This window comes from Anopheles aquasalis, chromosome 3 (assembly GCF_943734665.1).
Source record: "Anopheles aquasalis chromosome 3, idAnoAquaMG_Q_19, whole genome shotgun sequence".
In the NCBI taxonomy this organism is placed as follows: Eukaryota; Metazoa; Arthropoda; class Insecta; order Diptera; family Culicidae; genus Anopheles; species Anopheles aquasalis.
Genome location: NC_064878.1, coordinates 10,555,001 through 10,570,549, shown reverse-complemented (window position 1 = coordinate 10,570,549; position 15,549 = coordinate 10,555,001). Strand labels below are relative to the sequence as shown.

At 48.9% G+C, this 15,549-nt stretch overlaps 3 protein-coding genes across 5 annotated transcripts in view; all 3 read left to right on the top strand.

Moving 5' to 3' along the window:
• Positions 1–3,076: 3,076 nt before the first annotated feature.
• On the top strand, positions 3,077–5,124 carry LOC126575527 (cationic amino acid transporter 3-like). The gene is made up of 3 exons (XM_050236254.1): positions 3,077–3,467; positions 3,554–4,579; positions 4,658–5,124. Exons 1-3 carry the CDS (start codon positions 3,101–3,103, stop codon positions 5,122–5,124), a joined length of 1,860 nt encoding a protein of 619 aa, XP_050092211.1. The 5' UTR covers positions 3,077–3,100.
• Positions 5,125–6,080: 956 nt separating this feature from the next.
• On the top strand, positions 6,081–10,455 carry LOC126575188 (cationic amino acid transporter 2-like). Its single transcript, XM_050235756.1, has 4 exons — positions 6,081–6,264; positions 7,728–8,096; positions 8,181–9,209; positions 9,306–10,455. Exons 2-4 carry the CDS (start codon positions 7,733–7,735, stop codon positions 9,698–9,700), a joined length of 1,788 nt encoding a protein of 595 aa, XP_050091713.1. The 5' UTR covers positions 6,081–6,264; positions 7,728–7,732; the 3' UTR covers positions 9,701–10,455.
• A 1,677-nt stretch (positions 10,456–12,132) lies between these two features.
• LOC126574465 (cationic amino acid transporter 2-like) overlaps positions 12,133–15,549 on the top strand; it is an 11,784-nt gene continuing 8,367 nt past the window's right edge. For 2 of the 3 annotated variants that reach the window (XM_050234685.1, XM_050234683.1), the window contains exon 1: positions 12,133–13,010. The gene's annotated coding sequence lies outside the window, so the exon portion shown is untranslated. The remainder of the gene's footprint in view (positions 13,011–15,549) is intronic. The other variant, XM_050234684.1, reaches the window with a different exon arrangement.

The following is a 15,549-nucleotide window of genomic DNA, read 5'->3' as shown; positions in this document are numbered from 1 at the left end:
TCAACGACGTCTCGTCGAAGTAGATGATAACGGTACCCCTTCCCATTGAATTACTCATTGGCCACGTGATAATCATTGATTTGGTTAACGGCATGTATCGAAAGTATTCTTCTCTGTTGTTGTTTGCGAAGTCGATCGATCGTTTCATTTGAAATGTAACTATGATTTTAGATAATACAAGAATTATGTAAAACTAGATACATGTGTCACCCCTGATAATGTCTATCGCAGCCATTACCGATATTAAAATCCTTTATAAGTATGTAACCAACATGCAAAACTCCGATTCTGTGCTTTTTGAGCCCCCGTATGCATTTTCAACTGAAGTTTATGTGGTGTTTTTTCTCATAAAAAATCATTTACCTGTATTGTTAATTTTCTAGAACATTTCATCAGATCGCATTTAATTCTTTAAGTTACAGGCTCATTTCATACAAGCCACGTGGAGCGTGTTCCAAATTAGAACGCACTAATAAAACTAAGGATGATTGTATTCTAAATCAACTGATCTGCAATTTTTTTTACTCAATGTTACCGCCTAAAAAATGCTTCAATAAACTTCGAACACCGGAAAAAACCGAAACAGCCTTCTTCGCTTTTCGTTTTCGTTGGTGTCTGTATCCGGCTGGGAAGGTAACATATTTGTCGCATCTGCTGCAGCGATGGTGTGACGTGAAGATCGGTAGACATTCGTGATTCCACGCGTTACCGTTGACTCGTTGGTTTCTTGCTTGCGCCTTTGAAGCACTGGTTTCTTCCCTCAGATCGTCAGGAAGGAGGCCGTGACGTTGAGCCTGACGTCTAGCATGACGTCGAACCTGACGCCGGAGGGCTAAATCCTTCGGGAAGTCACGCAACCCCTACTTGGGTGATGTATCTTGTGCGCTTCTTAATCAAACAGGTTCGCTTCCTTTCTAGTTATTGGCAAAGGAATGCACGATGTGGCGATTCTCGTATAACTATCCGGTGAATCGGCATGATTTTTACGTTAGCGAGAGTTGCGCGTGGCGCACGACGATTCTACGCTCCGCTGGCGGTCTCTTAGTGTGATGGCGATTTCTGCTCAGGTTTCCTGATCTTCTTGGCCCTGTTGTGTACACATATATCGTGCAGGCTTGATAAACGCGTGCGCTATTGTTAACTGATCCACATGTGACCTAATTTCAGTTCATGATGCATCCTTAAAACCGTCCTCCATGAAATGACCTATTTTACGCCACGTTTTGACCATCTTCTGTGAAAATTCCTTTACCTTGTTCACCTCGAAACAGTAATCTAGTATGCAAAAATATGACCACCAATCCTCTAATTCAGGCAAAACATAATATTATCATCTGAATTTCGGCAAAACAAAAAGAGGGAGCAAATAAGATAGCTCATGTGGATGTCAATTATGCAGAAAGGATATTAACAAGTCTGCCGAAAAAAGGTTATAGAAGAATACTTTATCTTATCTTAATAGAATGTAGTGCAAGGCTTTACTGTAGTTTTGATACAGATTTGCGCTGCATTGGGATTATCGCCCCGCCAAAAAATTTTGGTGGTTCATGACGTACCTACGCGCATGTGATCTAGCGGAGCATTTTAGGATCCGGCGAGACTCATGACGTATCCGTTAACACGCTCACGCTAAAACCAGACGGCGTGTCATTAAGGCATACGGCGTGTCATTAAGATACTTGATTAGCACCTTTCTGTTCCCAAATGTAGTTTTTTGGTTGCATCTTAAAACAATCCAATGAGAACATTTTACAATCTTGCCTTATCTTATGCAAATACTAGTGCAATCTGTATTTTTGTTGGTTTTTTTTATGCTTTACCACATCACGCAAACTCTAACCAATCGATTTTTAATAAACCTGACTAGCTCAAGGATTTTTCCAAAACTCAAAGAAATCATAATGTTCACCATACTAAACGTGTGACCAGTTAAGGTCTTTGCAGGACAAAGGGAAAAAGAGGGTTTCCATTAAACCACCATCATTCCTTAACATACAAAACCATGCAAAATCCTGCCAACAGGATATCAGACAGTACCATTAGAGAAACTAACCCGACCCCAGGTACAAATTTAGTTGATGATCGGGCTGGAAATTTTTTGTGTAATGCGGGGGCGTGGGAAAAAAACATGCAAACGATCTTTTTTTAATTACAAATTTGGATAAGATAAGATTATACGACTTTTTTTTCGTCATAGCACTACTAAATGCAACCTTAGCCCTCCCCCCGTACAATATAGTAGCAACACGGTGCTAAGTAAGTTGTTGATATCTCAATGGAGCGACAATTGTGAAGGTTTGTTGTGACGACGGTTCTGCTGTGTTAGCAGGAGCGTGTTAACCGCACCACGAGTTTAGCTGCATGCGGCGCTTGCACCATATTTTTTGAAGGGGGGGGTTAGGTGATAAAACAAAAGCCGGAAAAATCTAATTCAAAGCTACAATGTGCTCCTAAATGTCCACGAGAGAGACCGAAAGGGCAGAAAGGAAAGGTGGGAGGAGCGGTCACCTGATCGGACCTGATATTTATGTCCCTAGAACAGCCAGCGAGCAGTCCTGCAGCAGGCGCCGTCCGGTACGGATTGAAAGCGTCAGGAGCTCACACGCCGCATCAAATACGCGCATGTTCCTTGCCAGTCACAGTGCATACCGGCGGGTACCATCTCCTTCGCTGGAGTCAGTGTTCACTTCGTCCCAGTGAGCCAGCGAGTGCTCTGGTGTGCAGGTGATCGAGTCCTAATCGAGTGTTTGTAGCGTGCATGTACTCGCACGTTTTCGTAAGCCGAACCATAGGCGGTACAAAAATAGTGTTCGTGTGGTTGCATATGTGTAAAGCTGCGCAGGCCGCGAGGTGACCCCTACTCACCAGGAGTCCGGTAAAACACGGTTCCACAATCGAATCGACGACAACCATCGACGTGAGCTGCGGAACTTGAAAGGTAATTCAAGTGCGGCACAAAACAAGGAAAAACAGTAACAGTAGTTTTACAGATCGTTGATTGAAGGACCCTCTATCGCACCTTAAATGTAGTTCCGGTGTATTAATGTGCACTCCTTGTGTTTGTCCTATCCTTTACTCTGCCAGCGAAAGCAATACGATCATGGACAGCTCGATAGGACGCTTCTGGAACGCGTTGACGCGTAGGAAGCAGAAGGAAATTGATGGATCGTCATCACCACTGGCGCGTGTCTTGACGCTGTTCGATCTCAGCGCCCTTGGCGTCGGCGGTACACTCGGACTCGGTGTGTACGTGCTGGCCGGATCGGTAGCCCGCGATCAGGCCGGTCCAGCGGTCATCATTTCGTTCCTGGTTGCTGCATTCGCTTCGGCCATTGCTGGCCTGTGCTATGCCGAGTTTGCTGGCCGCTTTCCGAAGGCCGGTTCAGCGTACGTGTACTGTTACGTCAGTATTGGCGAGTTCACTGCGTTCACGATCGGTTGGAACCTGGTGCTGGAGTATGTGATCGGTAAGTGGTCCCTCTGCTGGAAGGATCTCCATTGCTGGGGGCCCTGGTTTGATCGTTTGGTTTCGATTACTTCCACTCTGATCCAGGAACATCGAGCGTAGCACGTGGTATGAGCGGTTACATCGATTTGTTGGTGGACAAAAAGATCAGCAGCACACTCCGTGATGCCATGCCGATACACGTCGACTTCCTGTCCGACTATCCGGATTTATTCTCGTTCATGTTGGTGATGATACTGGCCGGACTGCTGGCGTACGGTGTGAAGGAATCGACGCTCATGAACAACGTCTTCACCATCATTAACCTAACCGTAATCGTCGTCATGATGGTGGCGGCCGGATCGAAGTGTGATCCGGCCAACTGGGCCATCAAACCGGAAGACATTCCGGCCGGTGTTAACGGAGGTGCCGGTGGCTTTATACCGTTCGGATTCGCCGGCATTATGGCTGGTGCGGCCAAGTGTTTCTACGGATTCGTTGGGTTCGATTGTGTCGCAACGACCGGGGAGGAAGCGAAGAACCCAACGCGAAACATTCCGCTCGCGATCGTCATCTCGCTGATCCTCATCTTCATCTCGTACTTTGGTGTGTCGGCGGTGCTGACGATGGCACTGCCGTACTATCTGCAGGATGCGGATGCACCGTTTCCGCATCTGTTCGATTTGTACGCTTGGACGGCGATCAAATGGTTCTCGTCGCTCGGTGCGATCCTCTCTCTGAGTACCAGTCTACTGGGGAGCCTGTTCCCGTTGCCCCGTGTGCTGTACTCGATGGCCTCCGATGGTGTCATCTACAAGAAGCTGCAAACGGTTCATCCGAAAACGCAGACACCGGCATTCGCTACGATGCTGTCGGGGCTGTTTGCGGCGTGTATGGCAGCCTTCTTCAGTCTACAGCAGCTTATTGACATGATGTCCATAGGAACGTTGCTTGCCTATACGATCGTATCCGTGAGCGTGCTGGTGTTGCGTTATCAGACGCAGGAGTTGATGAGCAGCACGGACATCAGTGTGACCGTACCGGAGGTGCTCCGTCAGTTTGTGAATGGATCGCGCACCAAGGATCCGACGTACGCTTCGTCCGCCGTCGTCAAGTTTTGTGTTTGTGTCTTTGGTAGGTCATGGGACGAGGAACTATAGCGCGATAGATGTGCTTCTAACTGTCCGTTTCTTCTCCTTCTCCTCCGGATAGCGCTGTTCGTCTGCGGCATTTGCATCATTCTGGTCCCAGGCGAGGACTTCGTCAACGGTGATTATCCAGGTGTTCTCGCGGGATTGGCCATCATGGTCGTCCTCATGGTTGCCTCGTTCGTCGTCATATCGCTTCAGCCAACGGATAGTGCAAAGCTGACGTTCAAAGTGCCGCTGGTACCGCTGCTGCCGCTAATCAGCGTTTTCTCCAACGTGTATCTGATGTTCCAGCTCGATTCCGGTACCTGGATACGGTTCGGCATATGGATCACGGTCGGTTACTTCATCTACTTCACGTACGGTATCCGTCACTCGATCGAGGGTGAGCGATTGCCTATCAAATCGGAGCAGGCCAATGGCAAGGTGGCTAGCGCTCCCAACGGTATCGACAATGCGGCATACGATGAGGAGAAGCAGGTGGGCTTCCCCATTCGTCGGCCTTCGTACACGATTTTAAGCAAATCGTAAAACGAAGCAAATCCCAGCCCACTTGCCCCTGTGTTTGGCGGTTGAATCTCGAAATGCTCGCAGCAGTAGTGCAAACATTCCTAATATTTTCCATTCGACGATCAACTCTTTCCGTGTTCGTGTTCAAACTATTTTAACTACTAAGCGACACGCATGGAAACCGAGCACGGATCGATCAGAACAGATTGGACCACAGTTACAGTGATTGTGATTATTTGCTGTATATGAATTAGTTTAATAAAAATGCAAGAGAATTAAATCGAAAAGAAAATTACCACAAATGTGCTTAATGAGGTTCATTGCACCAAGGACTAATCGTTTTTATTGCATAGATCATACTAGACACACATTCATTTACTTCCCATTCCGATTACTTACTTCATTCGATTACTTCACATTCTTAGCACACAATCAAAAGCTTAAATGGTTCACTATGCTAAGAATTTTATTTTTATGAACTTACTAAGGATTGAAATCCAGGAATCTTTACAAGAATCTTCTTCGCAACCTGCAACATAGAATGAAAATAAAAACAAAGAACTCATCAAAGTAATATTAACTGCCCAATCAATGCGTGATTTTTCAACGTATCGGCGATAGCATAATCATTCGCGCCTAACGTTAGTCTAGCGTGCGCGACACTCTATTTTCGCTGGCCGTGACACAGCTCACCATCCGCACTCGCAAGCGCGATTCCGATGGCTCGGATTCAAGGGTAGCTGCTAGGGAAACCACCAATCTGCACAGGAACGAACGGAGCGTCTACCGTTCGGCCAGGATGTCACACCTAAACATAAACAGGTCGCGTGTGTTCGTGAGGCGGCCAGAGAACCATTTAATTAATACCGACAATCATGTGCGGTACTTATTTCGCTGGTTCCGCTCTGAAAATAGTCGCAGTCCACCCTCTGTTGCGGCTGCTGTGCGAACGATCCACCGCAGTGACAGGTAACGGTGTCCTCTGGCCGGTCCGTTTTTTGTGATACGAACGAAGTAAACCCCAAGCGTTGCAAACAAACAAGTGCGAAGTAAAGCTGCGTGCTAATCCGAGCGTCAAGGTCAGCTCTTCGTGGCAGTGCGTGCTACCGGTGCTCCAGTGTTCCTTCTGCAGGGAATTGAAGACAACGCGATCATCGAGCGGTATGTCATTAATCGGAGCGCTGTGGAAGGAAAGGTTGTCCTTGGTGGAAAACAACAATCAGCTCGTGGCCAAAAGCAGCCCACGGCTTCGACTTTGATCGGTGGTTACATAAATGGGTCATACCTGACTAGCTGTGTGATGGTGGACGGCGGTTTATTGACATGTTCAGAGTCCCGTTGGCATCATTGAGTGAGTGAGTGAGACCGACGGGTTTGCTGATGCCAAACGGTCCGATGGAGGCGCATGGTATCGGTACATTTTCGAACGCGTTTTGTTGCTACGATGACAGCACGCGCTGCCTCTGGACTGAACGTAGTAGCCATCGGGAATGCAAACATGCCGTTCGCTGCCTGATGCAACCTGCGGTCCGTGCTACTTCATATTGTGCGTTTGGATGGCGACACTCACGGGAATGGCAAACGGCCGGTCCCGATCATGACGGCGACGGCGTGCTCGCTAAAAATAGGGCAATTATTTAAGACCAACGCCCGTACGCGATGGCATGATGACCACGCGATCGCGGGATCGCGGGATCGCGGAATCGCGATTTTTGTCACACGATTCGCCGCCACCTCGCCCCAAACACAACATACCGATGGCGGCGATTGCGAGTGAAGCGCGCATGGAAGGGGAAATGGCGGGCGTGGAGTCGGTCGACGGCGAGGTCAATGCAAAATATTTCTAGGTCAATGGCCCGGCTGCGCAAACAAAGTGTCGCGCTATGTCGCGAAGAAAAATAACGTAACGAGAGCGTGTTTCTGTTGCCCATTTTTCGCTCGGCGATGCGCCCCGATGCAGTCGATGCGATTTTTTGTCCTTGGACCTGCACCCCGGGGAGGGGCATAAAGAGCGATTAGTAAACCGTGCGAGTAGAGAGAGTGAAAAGAGGACCATCTGGCTGGCGATAGGCAAATCAGAACAGTATTTAAATGGGAACCTATCATAGGATGAACTAGAAACGCACAACAAAGACAACTGGGGTGTTGAAAATTGTTCGAGAACTGCCTGCAAACAGGGCGATCAATCCATTCATTAACATTCATTTTATTAAATAGCAGAGTTCCATTATCAAACTGCCATGCAATGCTTTCATGAATTAGTTAGACTATACAATTCCTATAAGTAATTTCAAATAGATATTCTGGAAGAAACTCTTTCAAAAAGCAACAGTAATTGAAGTTTTTTGAAGTTTTGCATTATAATTTTTTCATTTATCATTTATTTAAAGGAATCAATTGGTGAATACTATTAAACGAAGTTATTAAAAGCTTCACCCAGCTGCTCTGTTTCATCAGTTCGACAAATGCAGTTTTTGATGTTCCTTGTCCTCTGATCTGCTCAGTCCTAGTGTGTCCTTACCTCTTGACTTGTATTATGTTACTTTCAGCAAACAACAATTTAAAACCTCGAGCCAAAAACCCCTGTTGTATTAATCATCCTATCCTTATTATCCTCCTGGCAGCTGACATGAACCGAATGGAGAGCTTCTGGAAAGCCGTGAGCCGCAAGAAACCGAACGACGACGATGGTAGCCACTCGAAGCTGGCCCGCGTGCTGACGCTACTCGATCTCACCGGTCTCGGCGTCGGCAGTACGCTCGGCCTAGGCGCGTACGTCCTTGCCGGTTCGGTAGCTTACGAGCAGGCCGGTCCCGGTGTCGTCATCTCGTTCGTCATTGCGGCCCTCGCCGCTGCCATCGCCGGACTCTGCTATGCCGAGTTCGCCTCCCGTGTCCCGAAGGCTGGTTCGGCCTACATCTACACCTACATAACGATCGGCGAGTTTGCAGCGTTCACAATTGGTTGGAATCTGATGCTGGAGTACATCATTGGTGAGTTCCTTGGCGAGGAACATTTCCTCCATAGAAAATCCAATCGTTGACCTTCGATCGATGTTGTGATTGATTTCTCCGCAGGCACTGCGAGCGTTGCGCGTGGTTTGAGCGGATACATCGACGCGCTCATCGATCATCGCATGGGGAATGCACTGAAAGAGGTGATCGAGATAAAGGTGAGCTTCTTGGCCGAGTATCCGGATGTGTTCTCCTTCCTCGTGGTCATGATCGTGACGGCCTTGCTAGCGTACGGTGTGAAGGAATCGACGCTACTCAACAATCTGTTCACCGGCGTTAACCTGATCGTGATCGTGGTCGTGCTAGTGTCAGTTGGCATTAAGGCGGATCCGGCCAACTGGGCCATCCGACCGAACGATCCAAGCATACCGGCCGGGCTGGACGTTGGCGCTGGCGGATTCCTCCCGTACGGCATTGCCGGTGTGATGGCCGGTGCGGCCAAGTGTTTCTACGGGTACGTCGGGTTCGATTGTATCGCTACCACCGGGGAGGAAGCGCAGAATCCCTCGCGGAACATTCCGCTCGCCATCATCACCTCGCTGCTGATCATCTTTCTGTCCTACTTCGGTGTCGCGACGGTGCTGACGATGGCACTACCCTACTTTATGCAGGATCCGGTCGCACCATTCCCCCGGCTGTTCGACTATCTCGGCTGGCAGGAGATCAAGTGGATCGTTTCGATCGGTGCCATCTTTTCGCTCTGCACTAACTCACTCGGTGCCATGTTTCCGTTACCGCGCGTCCTCTACGCCATGTCCTCCGATGGGCTGCTGTTCAAGCAACTGCGAACGGTCAATCCGAAGACGAAGACACCGCTGCTGGCTACGGTTTTGTCCGGAGTGCTTTCCGGCACAATGGCACTGCTGTTCGATCTACACCAGCTTATCGACATGATGTCAATAGGGACCCTGCTGGCGTATACGATCGTGGCCGTGAGCGTGCTGGTGTTGCGTTACGAGCAGAATACGAACTTTATCACCAGCACACAAACGAAATCCTCGGCCGTGGCCAGGCAGCTGTTCAATCTTAATTGTCTCACGGTGCCGAGCAGCCTTTCGTCGAATATTGTCAAAGTGGCAGTACTGATCTATGGTAAGTAGTGTGATGCGTGTGCCAAGGTTCTAATCGATTCTAATCGATTCTAATCGTTCACTCTCTCTCTCTCTCTCTCTCGGTCTGTGATTGTAGCCATCATCATTTGTGGCATTAGCGCCATACTGGCACATGGGCAGGACTATCTTAGTCAATACCATCCCCTCATCTGCACGCTGCTGATAGCGATGATCATCGTGGCACTCCTCCTGATGCTCATCATCTCCTGTCAACCGACGGAAGAGCGGCAGCTAACGTTCCGTGTACCGTGCGTGCCGTTTCTGCCGCTGCTCAGCATTCTCGTCAACGTTTACCTCATGTTCCAGCTGGATCTGGCGACCTGGGTGCGGTTTATGGTGTGGTTGGTGGCCGGTTTCATCATATACTTCTCGTACGGTATCCGGCACTCGTTGCAGGGATCCGGCAGCCAGACGCTCTCCGAGAGCCAGCTGGAGAACCCGTTCGCCATGTTCGGTACGGTGAAGCTGTAGTGTTTTCCGGTGGCGACGGCGTCATTCCGGCATTCCCCTCAAACTGGTCGTTCCGGTCATTCCGTGAACCCCGTGGTGAGGCCTCGGTTCGGCTCGGCTCGGCTGACCTCACTTGTTGGGTTGCAAGGTAGCAAACGGCTAATGTGCTAATTATGTGCTTCTAATGTACGATAGGCTAGGATAGTGAAGTAGGATAGTAGATCCTGCGGCGATCACCTCGGCGAACCCAGTCTAGTCATTTTGCGCTGAGTAAAGTGAGAAGAGAATGAGGGAGAGATAGGGAGCGCGGGCGTGCTTGTGTGCTAGTGAAGGTTTGTAGAAAGAGCTTCTTCGCAGTGCTACTGTTGGTCGCTGGAAGTGATGTAAACGGGTCTTGCGGCTGTTGTGTTATTCTCGCGATTATTAGGGCGTATTAGTTAGCGGTGCATACTTCGCCATTACTAATCACGAAACATGTTTTTTTTTGGTCATTTATTTATTTGTCACTTGAAACATAGAGCAGAGTAAAGCGAATTGTAAATGATTCGATCAGTAAAGCTATTTATTTGACCATCAAACGTTTTAATCTATATTAATGCAAGATTCTGGCTTGCAGAAAACGAAATTAAGTAGCTGCAACATAGAACTACCTAAGTAAAGGTTTGTTACACAAAAGTAACTTAAATCCTTTTCGGTTCTCAATTTTTCGTTCGTCAGATTGGTTGTATTTCTATTTTGTGAAACGTAGTTTGACATTGAAAACCTATCGCCTATCAGAAAACCTTTCATAAATATAAAAATGTAACGATCTTTATGCTTCTGTGTTATTAATTTGTATTTTAATTTCCTTTGTAAAAGATTACTTTGTATCAGTTTTGCAGTTCATTACTTCGATTACGCTACATTACCAGCGAGCAAGGCCAATCAGTCATTGCCAGGCGTATAGAGGCGGCATCCGTTTCAGCAGGAAATTAGGTCACCTCGGCCCCCGGTGGAATGCATGCGTGAAAGTTCATGATCATTTCAGCTCATTCTCCGTTCGGGACCATCGATCTAAGAAATTCTTGAGATTGTCACACACAGTGAAAGGATGGCCACGATCCACTTGCTACGCGTTTGGCTGATTGGCGCGGCGAGAATGAAGTAAGACATCAGGAGCGAGTGATTAAACCGCTAACCATTTCAATTCCACTGTCCGCCAGCGATAATGATTGGCAAACGGCGGTGCGGTGCGGTTCCTCTTCATCCCAAGACGTTGCAAGAGATGCGATGCCCGAGTACCGCCCGGAGCACGCTTGCAAGGTTAATGTGGGATGCGGTGTGGTCTGAGAGTGCATCTTAATCGCACCGACCCCCTCTACCCTCTCTTATTCTCTCTCTCTCTCTCCCTATCTGGGTATTGTTTTCGGTGTCAATGTCAGCAATCGTGTAAGAGACAGGGCCAGGCCAACGAATGGCGGCGTGGTCGTGGGCAATTGTGGTGAGTGGGAATGTAAACACCGTTTTTCACTTTTCCATCACTTGGAGCATGTTTCGTTCTGCAGCACTCGTACACGCGAATCGACAAACAGACGGCGCACGTGGCACGCATTCATTTTCGCCCCTTTTTTGCATGATGATGCTAAGTGAACCGCTAAGTTGTGTCGTGCTAAAGAATCTCGTAGCCAAAGCAGTTCAATAGAATGCAGTGTCGGTGTAATTGAAGTTGAAAACGGTGAACTCTTTCAATTAGCAAGTAAAGTACGCTCAACATATCATCCGCTGCTACCGTTACGCTCTAAATTCCTAGATTTAGGCAACAGTTTTCCACCGCACCGTAACACAGGTAACGGTGGGAACGTTTCGAAACTTTCTCTTAAAAAACCACAACGGATAAATCGCCCAAACAGGATCTCAGATTACCATGAAACGCCAGGCTTTCCGAGGATCGAAGCCGAAGAGATTGGTCTACGAGCGATCGAATTACTCATAATCCGCCCGCATCGCTTGCAATGTCAACCTGGTGTGTCGCGACATCCAGAGCCGACTGTCAATCGATCCACGCGTTCCGTGGTTCCGCTGGCTGGACGGAGGCGGTTCCTTTTGCCCGTTCGCTCGCACTCACTTGATAACGACAATCGGGAAGGATGATGAAAACAATAACAAATAGCCAGTGGCACCGCTCGGAAGCCATATGACGGTGGTTCGCACAGTTTGCGCCGCAAAACCAATACGCCGAAGCGGCCCGAAGAGATAACCAATCGGTCTTAGTACTCTTGCCTTGTTTGTCGTGGACCAGGGCACCAAACAGCCAGCCAGCCAGCTAGCCAACCAGCCGGACAGTTTAGTTTGGTCCACGAAAGCACGACCACAGCTGCGTAATCGAGGGAGTGAGAGTAAGCGTAACGGAGAGCCAGGCAGCCAGGCAGCAGATGCGGCCATCGACAACAGCTCGCGGTTGCGTTACATCTACTACTAGCTGGTGCGATCCGCGAGTAGCCATCGTGCCATCATCATCATCATCGCGGTCTCACTCGCGGTCAACCATCCATTCGGTTCGGTTCGGTTCCGTGGTGGCTCGCGGTGTGTGGCAAACAACCAAAAAGTCCAGCCTTATCCTGCTGGTGAGGCGCGAATGCTGTGTTCCGGTGGTGCGCGCGAGTCTGGTGCAGCAGTTTCCCCTCTGGTGGTCGGTTGTTTTTGGTGTTGGAGTGAATTGAAGATCAACATTGATCGCGCTAATTAAAACCACACGCTACGGTGTGTTGTTATTATCGTGCAGTGCGTCTGTGAGTGGGCATCTTCATAATATCCTCACGATCACGATCCACGAGTGTCATCGGTGAAGTGCTGTTGGTTGGAAACGGATCCAATTGAGCATTGTTATCCCTGGCCCCGTTTTCACTATAGGAAATCATCTTCAGTGGGCACCTACCGGGAGGGTTGTGACGTAAGAGTTTGCTGAAGTTTTCCACCGTCAGCACCAGACCCCCAACCCGGCCCTGTCGTTGTAGCAGTTCTACTTTTTGGTGAAACGAACGAGTGTATCGAACGGTCCCCGGTGCGGTGGGCCAAGTGAAGAGATCTTGCTGCTTTGATATTGCTCGTGGTCGTCGTGAAGTGATGGTTATCGTTTGCCGTGGAAGTAGCGCTCAGTGATAACAGGCGTCCCGTGTGTTGTCGCCCGTTAACGATGCCCAAGGCTGTGCTGCAGAACAACGTTTACGTGCCCCTCATATAGCTCGCGTATATATGTGATGAGCAGCACGGATTTATCTGCACCCTTGGCTACCGTTGACCGCTACCAGAACGCTTCCTGATTCGATCGCGACCACGCGACATCTCGCACGGGGTTAGTATAGAGACGTGGAAGACGAAAAGGAAGAGGTGCGATCGCATCACAGTTCGCAAGGAATCATCGCAATAGCCTTCCACGGGAATCACGGGACCCTGCTGTTCCTGACTCACACTGAAAAGGGATTTTTCTGAGATAAACAACCCTCGAGATTGTGCGAGCGTTCCGAAGTCGTCGTCGTCGTCGTCGTTGTCGTCGTTGGCGCCCGGGGTGATTGTCACCGGCGACGGTCCTTCGAGAGCAAGGTGCCTGCTATCTCTTATCAACCATCACTCAACGATCGTCATTTGTCAAAGACGGTTGATGGCCGGGCCAGCCAGTCTGTGTGCCGTGCTGTGCCTGTGTATTTGTCCCCGGGCATTCCTTCGCGGTTCCTTTCCGAAAATTCAATTCTTCTCTCGCACAGCGACACAAGTTGAAAAATATTTTTGAGATAAAAAGCGGGCGCTAATATTGTCGCGTCAGTTATCTGATAGCGCGCATGGATACCAATTTGGTACGACGTCGTGCCCGTACTGACGTACGCTACCGATCGGACAAGTGGTGCGCAATTTAGAAATGTTAATTTAGATTCGCACCACATGTCGCGAGGGGGAGAGGGAGAGATAGGAATGCAACTGCAATCGATACTGCTAGATAAAGGCAGACAGACTCCCAACTTTATTTGTGAACACAAGATTCCCTTCCAACGTTATGTTCAGGTTCAGAGAATCGCGCTTCTCAAATTACAATACAGCATCCGCATTCTACGGCTGGCACATCGTGTAATGATGACGTAAAGGGAGAATTATATGTCCTCACCCGAACCGCAGCTTCTCAGCAGAGGATAGCAGTGTTTAGATGGCCTAGATTATGGGCCAGCGACCAGCGTGCCACTGTCGTGAATCAGCCTCCGGATTTTCTCCCGTTTTGCAAGCAAAGATACCGTACTTGTTATCTCTAAAAGCCAGACCACGGTGTTGGCGTACGTCTCGCTGTGCTGTCATGTCTGTTGTTGGTGGCAGAGAACGTAATTACACAATACCACCTCGGACTGGCGGTGGTGGTTGTGGTTTTTGGACTTCCAACGGAGCGGATCCACTCTGGGGGCCCCTTTATACCGGCCCGGGGTAGCTGCGTTTATCCAACCAAGTGCGTTCCGTTCGCCTGAAAGCATAATGCGGAACATTTCGCAGATGTCGTCGCCATAGCAGGGGTTGCGCATTTCTATTATTTTAAAAGTGACAAAACTAAACTTCTCTAAAAACATCCTTGCACAATTACATGTTGCTGCAGTTTTACGTGAAGGATCTCGCTATTATCTGCATTGCTGTCACTCGACATACCTTTGATTGCTTATCGGTTCCATTTCGAAGGTATTTTTCGGACTCTTGCGTCGCGCTTTACTGCAATCTAACGTGAGCGATCTTAAAGCCGTAATTAGCTAAAAGCTGTTGATACGATCAACTAGCATGCAGTTGGAAGGTAAAAGACGAACCATTGGGTTGCTATTTATGGTTTTCTGATTGGTTTTGTCATAATTTTGCACCATTTACTCGTAACTAACTCCTTCATTGGCCTCGTAAAGTGGCCTTCTTTCTCAAAATTGACTGATTGAAACCAATGCTGCAGTGAAGGCGCTTGGAGCGCAATGAGTCCGTGTTTTTTCACCATTGGCAGAGTTTGCTATCCTGCGCTTCCCATACTGTGACCACTAACAGCAATAACAAGTGAACGAAATACAATAATTGAGCTGTGTGAATGAATTGATCCGTCATTGGTACGCGCATTACGCACCACAAAGAGCACAAAAAAAGGGATGCCTTATGGAGCATTTCCGATAGCCCTCATCATCCATCCGGTGGGTAGCATTATCGCTGGTGTTTCCGCGGCGTATCGCACGGGATTTATCACTGAGCTCACATTGATATCAGTCCCCTGTTCAATCCTCTCCTCTTAGCATCCACGATTCTGGTACTTTCACCTCACCGGGGGCGGACTTTTCTCCTGCACTCCTGACTCCCACAGCAACCATACGCAATCGCTAACGCAATCGCCTTCCCGTTGCCTATTCAGCAGCACGGCATCCGGCGAGATGTTTAATGAGCCCCGACCAAACAAGAGCCCTTTGTGGTCTTCGGTGCCGGCGATCAGATGCAGCTGATGCAGTTGATCGATCTCCGATCCGATCCGATCATGATGCGGATGCTTTTCACGGCCGTCGCAGCCGTCGTACTGGGCGTGTGCGTTGTGTCACGCAATCGGCACCGCGTGGTGCACTGGATGCCCACAGTACGAGCGCCCGCACGCGATCATGCTGCCTCATGTTGTGTATGTGCTTGCTCTCATAGCACCAATAAGCGGTCGAAGCACGACTGCAAGGTGCCTATCAGCAGCAGGTAGCGATGCTAGTGATCCTCACCCACGTACCCCACCCCACGTTGTGCATAGTTTGTTTAATTTCAATTTTTAGTCTCGGTTCAAGGAGCATACCGTGGTGGTTATGCGTGCACCACCGGCGACATCAACCGCGACGTGGTGTTAGCGCGCGCGCGCG

Coding starts and splice junctions, on each gene's coding strand:
- LOC126575527 (XM_050236254.1), top strand. CDS start 3,101: ATGGACAGCTCGATAGGACGCTTCTGGAACGCGTTGACGCGTAGGAAG. Junction 3,468..3,553: donor GGTGCTGGAGTATGTGATCG/GTAAGTGGTCCC, acceptor ACTCTGATCCAG/GAACATCGAGCGTAGCACGT. Junction 4,580..4,657: donor GTTTTGTGTTTGTGTCTTTG/GTAGGTCATGGG, acceptor TCCTCCGGATAG/CGCTGTTCGTCTGCGGCATT.
- LOC126575188 (XM_050235756.1), top strand. CDS start 7,733: ATGAACCGAATGGAGAGCTTCTGGAAAGCCGTGAGCCGCAAGAAACCG. Junction 8,097..8,180: donor GATGCTGGAGTACATCATTG/GTGAGTTCCTTG, acceptor ATTTCTCCGCAG/GCACTGCGAGCGTTGCGCGT. Junction 9,210..9,305: donor AGTGGCAGTACTGATCTATG/GTAAGTAGTGTG, acceptor CTGTGATTGTAG/CCATCATCATTTGTGGCATT.